We start from the raw sequence: 13,335 nt of genomic DNA, 5'->3' as shown, positions 1-13,335 counted from the left end.
AATGGTGCAAAAGCTTGTATTGTCCCAAGGGGACTGTCGTTATGCAGACATTAGTCGTGCATAATATCACAAGTTAACAACAACACGGTTACAAAACCGTGAAATAAGCGGAGGATGTCCAACCTCGACGGTCCATGCGCAGCAAGCAGCACGTGGCAGCGCGTTAGTCTTCGACCTCCGTTAAAAACATTACTCCCCGCAGATAACGGTACAAGAGTGCAACAGGAGCGGCGAGCCATCGCCGGCAGTGTAATTACAGCACATGGCCGCGGCCTGACCTTTCAGGCCGCGGTCCGGACGGCCGGTCTCAATGGTCAAAAGTCCGGTCGGAGACCGATGAATAGCGGCCAGCGCCAGCAGGCGGCCTTGGCCACCGGCGCCACCCGCCGGGTCCCCACGCGAGGCTCCAATCGCCGCCGCGACTCACGCGCCGGCCGGCAGCCGGACTCACATGAAGAAGGCGGCCAGTTCGGCCATCTTGTCGCGCGGCTGGCGGGGCTCGGCGCCCCCGCGGCCGCGGCCCCGCTGGCCGCCCCGCGGCCGGCTGGTCGTGCGCTGGGCGTGCTTCATCTGCACCAGCTGGCTCAGACCCTCCGTGCAAAAGACGCAACCCTCCAGCTGCGTCGCCTTGTCCGGCAAACGCGACTTTTCCTGGCGATGGCGCGGACGGCGTGAGGCGGCGGACGGCGCCCGCCTGCGGACGCCGCGGGCGACGGGGCACGACAGTGAAATATGGCGGTGATGGGGCGAGAACCTGAGGCTTCTCAGTTATGAGTGAGGCGAAAAAGATCGTTACTCACTTAAGAGGTCTCAAGGGGTTTGAAATTGATGGCACGGGGAACGCGGTACGTGAGCAGCCCACGTGAGTTCGACTCGGTTACATGGACTACTTGCCATCCAACCGAGATAAAGCACAGTTCTTTGCCAACAAAGGCGTTCGGTTGCACCACACTACGGGCAGCGGCCCACTCACTGCCGAATCAGTCTCCAAATCGTCGGTGATAATCAAGAAGCGAGATGCCTGGCAGCACCATGCACGCTCAGCCAAGACTGCACTGTAGAAATCGAACTACTTCGCACCTGCACCTAAACGGGGAGACGACAAACACACTCGAGCTGAACGGAACCAGCGTAGTGGTAGTAGCAGTCATTGGGATACCACAAGATATTCACATCCGGGTAAACACAGCGCACAGACATCGCTGACGCATAGAGCAGCCACGTACGGTACTTGACATCCACAATACTGAGAACAGGGAGAGCTATCGATAACACGCAGTGACTCGGCAAGTTGAATCCTTAATGGGAATGCTCCACATTTGAGGATATTGTAGTCAACATCAGGTATGAAATAAGCCCACTTATAACTATTGGCATATTTTTGTGTGGAAAAAACTGCTCTCAATAACACAATTTCTCTGCTTATCTGTATGCTCCTAAATACGTCATTGTTTAAGTATGTCAGCGTAACTTGAACAATGATTGGGAGCCCATGGAAGGCCATTATATCTGGAATGCGATCTCATGAAAACCATACATGAGCAACTCGACAATTGTGCTTGTCTTGGCCTTGATCGCCGATTGAAATCCCGCCATTACATGGCTTATGTAATAGTAGGATTTGAATGACGTTATCATGGCGTCAAGGATGCCTGGGTGAACTTGAAATAGTCTCCCCGCACAGTCTGCAGATCTTCGCGGGCGTATAGCTAAGAAACCAGAGGGATTTACGTTTTAAGAAGGACAGGGCTGTGACCTGCACCGAATGATCTTTAAGGTGGCTACTCCAGTCCAAAGCCCCATTCAAACGCGGAACACTCCCTTTAAATGGACATACCGAGCCAAGTCAGTTCAATCAGTACTACATACCTGACAGGGCAGTTGACTGCGTGCACTAGCCCTCTATAGACTGCGCTCAGCCTGGCACGACCTTGCCAATCTGCACGGCTTATCCGGCACTGTTAACGTCTTACACCAGCACAGACACTCGATATGTCCGATAGTCCGGATACGCTAAACACGTGTGTGACACGCCCCATGACAATCGCTCATGGCGGCGCGACCCTCTCCGCGCCCTGCACCGACCTGTTTATACTCGACCTTGACGTTGCAGGCGCCGCAGGATCCGCACACGCCTGGCAGAACGCTCACTTTGACCGCCTGGTCGAACAGGCTGATTATGACGTCACACCTGAAATACGCGCGGAATGGGCTACAGATGGCGCCAAACGCGCCCAATACTCTCCGTATACCAGAAATGATGTATAAGCCAGTGCTATGTAAATGCAAAAATTGCCAGATTACCAATAGGCGCTCAGCTGAATCTATGCCTCAACGGAAAGCAGAAATTTGGCACGACGTTTTACATTAGTATTGAGTTGTGCCCATGGGCAGACACGGCCATCCAGTTAACCTCAATCAAAGATGTTCCAACGCCAGCGTCTTAATATCACGGATACCTGATTGACAGTTGAAGACTAAGCAGTCCAGCGAAAACTTACATACACTCAGATCAAAACAGCTGTCACTTCTCTCACTTTAAAACGCTCTCCCAATAGACACACGTCAAACACGGCAATCCCGCGTTAACTGACGTAGCTGTACCCCTACAGTGTGAGCGACATCACTCTCCACACAGAGTGGAAGCACGCGAGCACCTCCTGACGGCAACACCCCGCTCGGGCCCGCACACAGGCCCGGCCGGGCGGCAGAGGCCTCACCTGTTGCAGACGAGCTTCCACTTGGGTCCCGAGGCGGGGTCGAGCACCAGCACGCCGCGCTCGCAGGCCACGCACGCCGACACGCCGTTCACGCTGAGCCCATGACGACAGCTGGGGTGCGAGCAGCTGTTGCAGCCGCTGCCCCTGCCCATGTCCCTGCGGCACGGACGGCGCCCGTCGGCGGCGGACACCGGCGGACACGGACGGCCAGGACGAGAGACGACCGCACAGGCGGCGGCGGACATCAGCGGACACGGACACTCGGCACGAGAGACAGCCGCACAGGCAGCGGCTGATCGCGGCGGACACCGGCGGACATGGACGGCCAGGACGGGAGACGACCGCACGGGCGGCGGCGGACATCAGCGGACACGGACACTCGGGACGAGAGACGGCCGCACAGGCGGCGGCGGATGGCGGCTGACATCAGCGGACACGGACACTCGGCACGAGAGACGGCCGCACAGGCGGCGGGGGATGGCGGCTGACATCAGCGGACACGGACACTCGGCACGTGAGACAGCCGCACAGGCAGCGGCGGATCGCGGCGGACACCGGCGGGCACCGACGGCCGGGACGAGGGACGGCCGCAGACGCAGAGAACATCGGCGATTGCCGACCGCGCGCCGGCTAGATGTGCGAAGCAGCCTTTGATTCACAGCACTAACGAGGCAGATACACAGGTCGGTGGATGAATAATCAAACTTGAAACCAACAGTACCAAAACGTAACTGACTAAGCATACCAATTGGAGGAACATACCTGACCTTTAAATGTTAAATCAAGCGTCATCATCTACCTTTACATGGCAAATGAAGCGTCATAATCGACTACCATCACACAACATAATCTTGAATCAAGCTAGTCCCGTACTGACTTCGACGCAGGCATTCAGCTCCATTCACTACATTAACAGGCATTCAGCACATTCACACACAGCTCTATTCACTACACAGCTCCATTCAGCTCCATTCAGCTCCATTCACACCATGTTAACCGCACCCCGCTTACTTGAACGGCGGGTGGTTGTAACAGTAAGGACAGAGCACGAAACTCCGACCCTTCTTGCCGCCCGACCACACGACCAGCTCAAAGTCATCTAGCGGACACTTGGCTTCATTGTAGATGCGGACCACCCCGTCAGATGGCAGGGAGAACGTCTCGCCGCAGTGGGTGCAGTGCAGGCGCTGCGGTCGCGTCTCCACCAGCTTCATGTATCTCCGGCACTTGCCGCACCTACCGAGGGGTCAGATCACGCTCAGCGAGCGCGGCGTGAACGAGTAGCATAGCCGAACGGCATGAACTGTTGCCAAAGCGCGGCAATAAGACGCTGTGACAGCTCTACGACAGCAAAGAACTAGGACTGATAATTAACGTGGTTAATTCAATGCTTGCCCTTGCCTCCATACTAACAGCCCCACCCTGACCCGTTTCAGCATGCAGCGCATCTGAACGGCCTTTACGCAGCGTATCGCCTATCGAGAGTCTGCCAACCCCAAAGCGTGCACCTGGCACGCACGCGGCCGCGCTGCTCACCGCGACAGAGGCTTGCCGGACGAGGCCAGCGGCGAGAACGACGCCTCGAACAGCTGGTCCATGCTGTTGACGTTCTTGACGAAGTAGTGGAACTTCATCTTGAAGATCTCGAGCGTGTGCCGCAGCACGGCGTCGTAGTCGGCGCGGCCGAGCGCGATCAGGTTCAGCTGCTGCTCCACGGCGGAGCGCATGCTCGGCAGCACCAGGTCCGGGTCGGTCTGGAACGGTGGCGCCGCGTCACAGACGATGCCACCGTGGACACGCCGGGGCGTGCTCGGCACGCGACGAGGCGGGGCGCGGTGGAGGAGCACCGGCCGGGACGGCGCGCCGCGAGATCGAACACCACCGCGGCCGCCGCGGAACAGCGGCAGTGCAACTCCGCGGCGGCCGCATGGCTGCCGCTTACAGTGACCCTGTGTCCCGAGGCGAGGAAGTGAAGCCAGGTCGGGACCAGTATCGACCGTCTGCCCGACGCCGAGCACTCCCACTCTGCGCCCCCCCCCCCCCCCCCCTCCTCCCCCAGCGTGGCCGACGGCCCACATCGGCGGCCCACCTTCTGGTAGCCGTGCACGAGCACGATGCCGAGCGTGGTGGGCACGAGGCGGCGGCCCGTCTCGACGGTGACGTAGTTGCGCAGGCCGATGTTGTTGATGTGGACGGGGATGGAGGCGTCGGTGCCGATGCCGTGCTTCTCCATCAGCGTGATCAGCTCCGCCTCGGTCAGGTAGCCGGGCGGGGAGGTGAGGTGCTCGGTCAACCGGACCTGCGGCACGGCCGGCGGCCGCCGACGCGTCACAGCTGGCACCGACTCTCACCACGGGGTCGGGCAGGCTCAGACAGTGTGAGGGGGCGGGGCCGGGGTTTGAGAGCGATTCTTGTCACGCTCGTCTTAGATTCCATACAAGCACTGAGCTGATGTGAGGGGTCCCAGCCCCCGGAAAGCATGTAAGATGACCCCAATGGATTTCAGCCAATGCCAGTCCCACCACGGTCAGAGAGGACAGAGGACAGACTGCATGACGGAAGCCACTGTGGGTGAGGCACGCTCAGCTGGTCACAACAGCCCAGCACCAATGCCGCATGGCGCGCTATCCCCAAAAAGGCTCACGACGGTATCATTCCCCAACTCAGCATCTCTCAACTTAACCGGGTTCCCCAACATCATTCCGACAACCCACCGCAGCGTCAGCCGCCAGTGAAGGCGGCAGCTCCGCTCGCGTTCCCTGACAACGATCGACACGACGCAGCGCCACCGACAGTCGCCTCTCGCGTCGCTAAACGAGCCGCACGAGGCGACCGCTCCACCCCGCCATTCCATGTCCCCGCACTGACCGACGCGACCGTGAGCCGGTCGCCCTTCTGCACGTCAGGCAGCGCCTCCTGGCGGCCGACGGCCAGCCAGTCCATGACCTCGGTGAAGCCGGGGTCGATGACCCGTGCCCCAGTCACGCTGAACTTCTCGGCGCCCACGCTGACGCCGACCGTGGTGCTCAGGTAACGACAGTCACGGTGCACCGTCGCTGCGGAGGGGGGGGGGACGGGGTCATGGCGAGGGAGCACGGGGGGGGGACGGGGTCATGGCGAGGGAGCACGGGGGGGGGGGCGGGGTCACGGCGGGCAAAGGGAGGCGTACGCGACCCAGCTGGACGACCGGTCGAGCACGCTCTGCGTCGCTTCGACGGCGTGATACTGTGCCAAGCATGTACGAGGCTGCGTTACAGCCGTTGCATCACGTTGCTAGCGTACGCAACGTAGTTTCACGTGGGTCAAAAAGTACCGATTAACTGCGCCATGAGCGCGCTACGCCGCCGGTAGAAAAAAAACTTGCTAAGCATAAACACATAATTGTGTCGACCGAGCGAACTTATGAGCACGGCGCTGTCGGAAAGGCCACACCGCGCCACGTCGGCCAGCTCACCGATGAAGTGGCGCACCACATAGTCGTACACCTTCCAGGCGTCTCCCTCCAGCTGCTGCGGGGTGGCCAGCCGCATGGGCGTGATGGGCGGGTGGTCACCCACGTCCACGCCCTTCTTGGGCTGGTTGATGCCCTGCGCGAGGAGCGCGCGCACCTCTGAGCCCCACACCGAGCTGCTCTGCTGCTGGCGGAGGGTGCCCCTGCGCGACGCCCGGGGGCAACAGTCAGCGTGGCCCGCCGACGCGCAGGGGGCAGGGAGGGGGGGGGGGCGGCGACACGGACACAGAAGCGGGCCGGCGCCCAGAGGAGCGGCGACACGGACACGGAGGCGGGCCGGCGTCCAGGGGAGCGGCGACACGGACACGGAGGCGGGCCGGCGTCCAGGGGAGCGGCGACACGGACACGGAGGCGGGCCGGCGTCCAGGGGAACGGCGACACGGACACGGAGGCGGGCCGGCGTCCAGGGGAACGGCAACACGGACACGGAGGCGGGCCGGCGTCCAGGGGAGCGGCGACACGGTCACGGAGGCGGGCCGGCGTCCAGGGGAGCGGCGACACGGACACGGAGGCGGGCCGGCGTCCAGGGGAGCGGCGACACGGACACGGAGGCGGGCCGGCGTCCAGGGGAGCGGCGACACGGACACGGAGGGGGGCCGGCGTCCAGGGGAACGGCGACACGGACACGGAGGCGGGCCGGCGCCCAGGGGAGCGGCGACACGGACACGGAGGCGGGCCGGCGTCCAGGGGAGCGGCGACACGGTCACGGAGGCGGGCCGGCGTCCAGGGGAGCGGCGACACGGACACGGAGGCGGGCCGGCGCCCAGGGGAGCGGCGACACGGACACGGAGGCGGGCCGGCGTCCAGGGGAGCGGCGACACGGACACGGAGGCGGGCCGGCGTCCAGGGGAGCGGCGACACGGACACGGAGGCGGGCCGGCGCCCAGGGGAGCGGCAACACGGACACGGAGGCGGGCCGGCGCCCAGGGGAGCGGCGACACGGACACGGAGGCGGGCCGGCGCCCAGGGGAGCGGCGACACGGACACGGAGGCGGGCCGGCGTCCAGGGGAGCGGCGACACGGACACGGAGGCGGGCCGGCCGTCCAGGGGAGCGGCGACACGGACACGGAGGCGGGCCGGCGCCCAGGGGAGCGGCGACACGGACACGGAGGCGGGCCGGCGTCCAGGGGAGCGGCGACACGGACACGGAGGCGGGCCGGCGTCCAGGGGAGCGGCGACACGGACACGGAGGCGGGCCGGCGTCCAGGGGAGCGGCGACACGGACACGGAGGGGGGCCGGCGTCCAGGGGAACGGCGACACGGACACGGAGGCGGGGCCGGCGCCCAGGGGAGCGGCGACACGGACACGGAGGCGGGCCGGCGTCCAGGGGAGCGGCGACACGGTCACGGAGGCGGGCCGGCGTCCAGGGGAGCGGCGACACGGACACGGAGGCGGGCCGGCGCCCAGGGGAGCGGCGACACGGTCACGGAGGCGGGCCGGCGTCCAGGGGAGCGGCGACACGGACACGGAGGCGGGCCGGCGCCCAGGGGAGCGGCGACACGGTCACGGAGGCGGGCCGGCGCCCAGGGGAGCGGCGACACGGTCACGGAGGCGGGCCGGCGCCCAGGGGAGCGGCGACACGGACACGGAGGCGGGCCGGCGTCCAGGGGAGCGGCGACACGGACACGGAGGCGGGCCGGCGTCCAGGGGAGCGGCGACACGGACACGGAGGCGGGCCGGCGTCCAGGGGAACGGCGACACGGACACGGAGGCGGGCCGGCGCCCAGGGGAGCGGCGACACGGACACGGAGGCGGGCCGGCGTCCAGGGGAGCGGCGACACGGACACGGAGGCGGGCCGGCGCCCAGGGGAGCGGCGACACGGACACGGAGGCGGGCCGGCGTCCAGGGGAACGGCGACACGGACACGGAGGCGGGCCGGCGGCCGATCCCATCCACCTGTCACACACAAGCCGCTGCGCACAAGCCCGCGGACGGACCGCCGTCAACATGAAGCCGCGTCGAGGTCAACCCACGGCGAGGCGGCGATCACGGCCTCCGCCAGCATTGACCTCGCCCTCAGCAGAGCTCCAAGCGCTCCGGTCTCGGCGAAGCGAGACTCCGACGGCTGCGTGACCGTCCACGTCACGCGCTAGAGACGCCCCAGTCCCTGCAGGCGGAAGCGAGCGGCGCCGCTGCCTACGTCGGCGCCACTCACACCAGGTCGAAGTTCTCCGGGTAGTGGGTGGTCTCGGTGCGCGGGTAGCTGATGAAGCCCTGTGTGTAGAGCCGCTCGGCGATCTGCATGGCGTAGTGGGGGCTCATGTTGAGGCCGGACGACGCCACGCGCATCAGCTCCACCGTGTTGAGCGCGAGCGGCCGCGCCTTCGTCTTCTCCTTGCTCACCACGCTGTCCACACTGAGGCGGCGGCGGGCGGTGTCAGCGAGCGGTGTCAGCGGGCGGTGTCAGCGGGCGGTGTCAGCGGGCGGCGTCAGCGGGCGGTGTCAGCGGGCGGTGTCAGCGGGCGGTGTCAGCGGCGGCAGCGCGGTCGGCTCACGACACGTCCCGAAGACGGGCGACGGGGCGCGATCAGTGCGCTGGTCCGTCAGTGAGCGTTCTTAGTCGTAATATTGGACTACATTACGACCGTTCAAAACTGTGATTGTAGTTTCGAGGAAGGAAGTGCGAGTCTCCTAATAATATTGTCGTTTTACGGCACAGATTATCGTGCATAACGAGGTTTCCCACCTCCAATACTGGAGCTACTTAGTTACTTAACGGAACACTCGGCACCAATTATGGTTATTAATGTCAGCATAAAGCACAAATTGTAGCGCTGAAGGGGATACACGGGTGGTGGTGTTTATGAATCGCACTTCATATTCATTATGTGACTGCCTGGCCATTCAACAGCTCTTTGAACACTACATGCGGCCTTCCTAGTCTCTTCTGCGGTAGAGTAGCCTTTCTATCGCATCTACCCTAAACACAAAGACAATGTTAAGGGTGATGGTGAGAGTACGATTGGGACGAATGATAGACAATTGGAAACAATCACTATGACAGGCGTCGGTATAGCTTATGACGCAAGCAACTGTGACGCCCATTAGCACCGCAGTCTTCCACGCCAAATGAAACCAGAAAAACGAAAAACAGCTAACAGAAGGCCTCCAAACAATAGCTTTCCGTCAGTACGTCAAGACCACCACCCCTGCCTTCCCAGTATACCAATATAGTGCACGCGCGAGGACACTATCGGTCTCGGGCTGCACCACCTACACCGTAGTCTTGATGTCCTTGATCTGGTTGAGGAACATCGTGGCCACTTCTTTGTCGAAGCAGCGCACCCGTTCCCACTCGAGGTGCAGCTGCTGCCCATTCTCTAGCTCACACGTGACCTGTCCAACCGACGGCATGGTGAACACAACCAGAAAAAAACCGGTTCGTGGAGCTTCAGCTCAGCAGCGATGCCGACAGATGTCACCACCTGAAATGCAGGTCTAAGCCCGCAAACGTACGACACTTCTCTGTGACGGAGTTAATTGTGCCACTCCTCTCTGACTGAGAAACCTCTCCTGTGACGGAGTTAATCACAAAAGGAACATCCCAGGTTTGAGCATGTACAGGGGCTCCGAGAACCAGTGCGAGAATCCGTGACAGTGCAACCGTTCGTGCTGCTCTCCACTATCCACGAGAGCAGGCATTCGCTAAACATGAATCACGACCGACGTGCGGAGCGTACCGCCAGTTTCCAGTACTGCTCGGGCTTGAACGACTGGATCTGATCATGCCTCTCCACGCAGAAGCCCAGCGTGGGCGTCTGGCAGGGCCCGTAGGAGATGAGCGTGGAATCCAGGTCCCCGTACCGACCCTGCCGGCCGACGTCACCTGCCGAGTCAGCACTGAACACTGGGCTCGCGGGGTCTGCCTCAGTGTAGCCTTTGCTTTCACAGAAGCATACCTTATCGATCTGCGCAGATGATGCGGTCACTAGCATTCCGATTTTCGACCGCTCACGCGAGTCGTCACGCGAGATGCCTGTTCGAACTGATCAAAGCCCAACAGGATAACTGCGTCACGTCAGATAAACAAGCGACACGAATGACAACTCACACAGAATCAGAGATGGCTGCTAGGGTAAAGGACCCATAACATGCGACAGCTAGCCTGACAGACCACGAACCAACCCTTCAGGCTCTGGGGGCGACATGGCTCGGCATATTCCCAGGAGGCGCGCCGACAATAACGACGCACACACACCTAAAGCAAATCATCCACGAAGGGACATCCTAAGGAACAAGAACAACAGCCGACCAAGCGCCCCGCCCACCTGGAAGAACTTGGTCTGGTAGCGCGTGAACGCACAGCCGATACGCAGGTCCAGCTCCTGGCGAGCGTCCACACTGCGCGACTCGTTCTCGTTGGGCTCCACCAGGCTGTTCATGGCCGCCCGGATGTCGCGGTCCGTGATGGCCGAGAAGCGCGACCGGAACACCGTCTGCGGAGCACAGCCGGCTGGTCAGGAAACACCGACTGGTGAGCGCAGGCAGCTCGGCGAATGTCACGGTCTAAAGCACTGTATTCTCGTCACAGTACCCCCACCTAGAACGTCACCCACATGTCGATGAATGCCAGCTAACACCACGGAGCGTGGAGCACGGCCCCAAACCGGACACCATGCCGTCACAGCGTAATGAACTCCTCATCTGTCCGATCGCTTGCGGTGGCCATCGGCAGAGATCCAGTACGTTTGGCTATGCTCCCGGCAGTCAGCCGACAGCCTGCTGGCGTCCATCGGCAGAGATCCAACACGTTTGGCTATGCTCCCGGCAGTCAGCCGACAGTCTGCTGGCGTCCATCGGCAGAGATCCAGCACGTTTGGCTACGCTCTCGGCAGTCAGCCGACAGCCTGCTGGCGTCCATCCGCACCTGTCTGTTGGGTAGCCTGTTCATACTGCGCTGGACGGCGTCGATGACCTCGAAGCAGATGTTCTCGCCCTCCTTGTCGCAGTCGAGCCAGAGCACCAGGTAGTCGCAGCCGTGCGCCTCGCGCGCAAGGAAGTCCGGCATGCGCATCTTGGCGGATGCCTCCTTCTTCTCCGTCACGGCGTTGAACAGCTCGGCCTGGAGGAACAATCATCGCTAAGGGGCAGCTCGGATAGATGGACAGGTAGGTGATAACATGGGTGATTTAACAGGTTGGTGATTTCATAGGTAGGTGATGCTGGTAATGACATGGGGAGGTGATTGCATCAGGAGGTGATTACACAGATAGGTGATTACACTGGTATGTGATTATACAGGTAGGTGATTACACAGGTAGGTGATGACATGGGTAGGTGATAACACAGGTAGGTGATCACAATGGTGGGTGATTACACAGGTAGGTAATTACATGGGTAGGCGATTACACAGGTAGGTAATTACATGGGTAGGTGATTACATATGAGTCAGGCTGGTAGGTAAACAAGTTGATGCAAGCAGTTCAACAGTTTGTGAGAGCTTGCATGAGGTGGTGCACCAGCAAAAATGCAGTAGCATGCACTGATAAGGAGTGAAACAGTATCAATATTTCACACACCTTGTGTAGATACAACAAGGCATACCAGCATGCACAAGGAGACATGGAGGGACCAGAGGTGCAGTGATGCAGGTTCTCACTGGATCAACACGGTCCCAGTTGTTGTACTTTCCAATGAAGTCCAGCGACATCACATGACCACACACAGATGTCATCTTGAAACGGACTGCTTCTCCCTGGAAGCTCCCATTCCATTCATGCACTGTGCAGACTCCATTGGATCCTGTGAACATGACACCATTCATGAATCATCCACGACCACACACATGACATGAGCCAAGAGAATGGGTGAATGGTTTAGGATGACTCCCAAAACACTACTAGCACACATCTAGATCTATACCATGAAAGCTGTGTTGGGAACCATTACTGATAACACACAAAAAACAGATGGTGCAGCTGCCTGATAATTTGTTCAGTACTAGCAACAACCCTCTATTGCTCCTTACATGAGTGACAAGATGGAGGGATCAAAGCTCCCACACAAAACAACTTTCACAGCAAAACTTCTGCCATTGCCATGACATTCTTCAATGAGATGGTGTGTCATTCTACTAAATGGAGCAGAGCAAAGATGAAAAATCATAGTGAATGTTTGTAAAAAAGATGGGCAATGCTTGAAACCTATCCAACAACCCCTTAAGGACAGATCCTTGTAAAAAAGTGTTGCAGATCTTAGTGAAAACAAAACCTGCAAATGAGAACAAGATCATTCTGCCTTCAGACCTCATCTATCTTAAATTCATACAAATGTATGTGATTTTATGTCACAAATGACAGATGCTACAAGATGCTACATTAGGAATCTGTATCATGCAAGAATGTATTTGATATCCAGGTTTATCACTATATCATTTCATTATAAGCAATTTGTAAATCACTTGTTTACTTCTCTATTTAAGTTATGTCACAAAATCTTATTTTACTTAAAGCCCTGGTATTCACTGCCATCACTGGCTCAATACTGTAATGCTAAGATAGCATTCAATAGGGTAAGGACACATTTATCATATATGTTAGCTCAATTAAGCATAACTAGGTATTGGTCATTTCTAATTGTTGCATTTTATCTCAAGGCAATACAACCATAGTGCGGTGGCTTGACATCCCAAAGGTTGAAAAACATCAGTTGCAATGATTTGAGTCATTGGGTAACAGCCAAACCCTGACCAAAATCAGAATCATTCTCAGCATGACTTAAAATTTGTGTCAATCAAGCTTGTCATAACAATATCTGAAAATAAATCCCTGTGTCTTTTACTTCCAACATTTTAGTAGCCAACATTTCTTGGAACCAAAGCCATCCAAAGAACCAACTTCATATGCTGGACCAGACAGTTTAGACCAAAAGCACCGCTGACTGGTAACGCCCATGTATGAGTGCGCATGCAACAGGACTGACCTTTCCTGGATGAAGACTGACGGTTGCTGAGAATCGCTGATATTGATGCCGCCAGAGACGGCTTCTCAGCAACCATCAATACAGTCCGCATTTTAGTCACACGTTGCTCCGAAAAACTTATCAACGCCCTCCAGTTGCCATACTAGTTACAACCAAATGCAACACACAGCAAACCCCAAC

At 59.3% G+C, this 13,335-nt stretch overlaps 1 protein-coding gene across 1 annotated transcript; it reads right to left on the bottom strand.

Moving 5' to 3' along the window:
* Positions 1 to 13,323, bottom strand: LOC119093048 (DNA topoisomerase 3-beta-1). Its single transcript, XM_037215940.1, has 15 exons — positions 13,156 to 13,323; positions 11,834 to 11,976; positions 11,102 to 11,296; positions 10,503 to 10,670; positions 9,915 to 10,043; positions 9,452 to 9,570; positions 8,390 to 8,590; positions 6,175 to 6,374; positions 5,589 to 5,776; positions 4,810 to 5,019; positions 4,257 to 4,474; positions 3,732 to 3,956; positions 2,721 to 2,876; positions 2,086 to 2,191; positions 1 to 651 (listed from the first exon to the last, which is right to left on the bottom strand). The coding sequence occupies exons 1-15, from the start codon at positions 13,244 to 13,246 to the stop codon at positions 448 to 450; spliced, it is 2,553 nt and encodes an 850-aa protein (XP_037071835.1). The 5' UTR covers positions 13,247 to 13,323; the 3' UTR covers positions 1 to 447.
* Between the last annotated feature and the right edge of the window lie 12 nt (positions 13,324 to 13,335).

This window comes from Pollicipes pollicipes, unplaced genomic scaffold (genome assembly GCF_011947565.3).
Source record: "Pollicipes pollicipes isolate AB1234 unplaced genomic scaffold, Ppol_2.1 Scaffold_38;HRSCAF=43_pilon_pilon_pilon, whole genome shotgun sequence".
In the NCBI taxonomy this organism is placed as follows: domain Eukaryota; kingdom Metazoa; phylum Arthropoda; class Thecostraca; order Pollicipedomorpha; family Pollicipedidae; genus Pollicipes; species Pollicipes pollicipes.
This window is presented reverse-complemented; position numbering and strand designations above follow the sequence as displayed.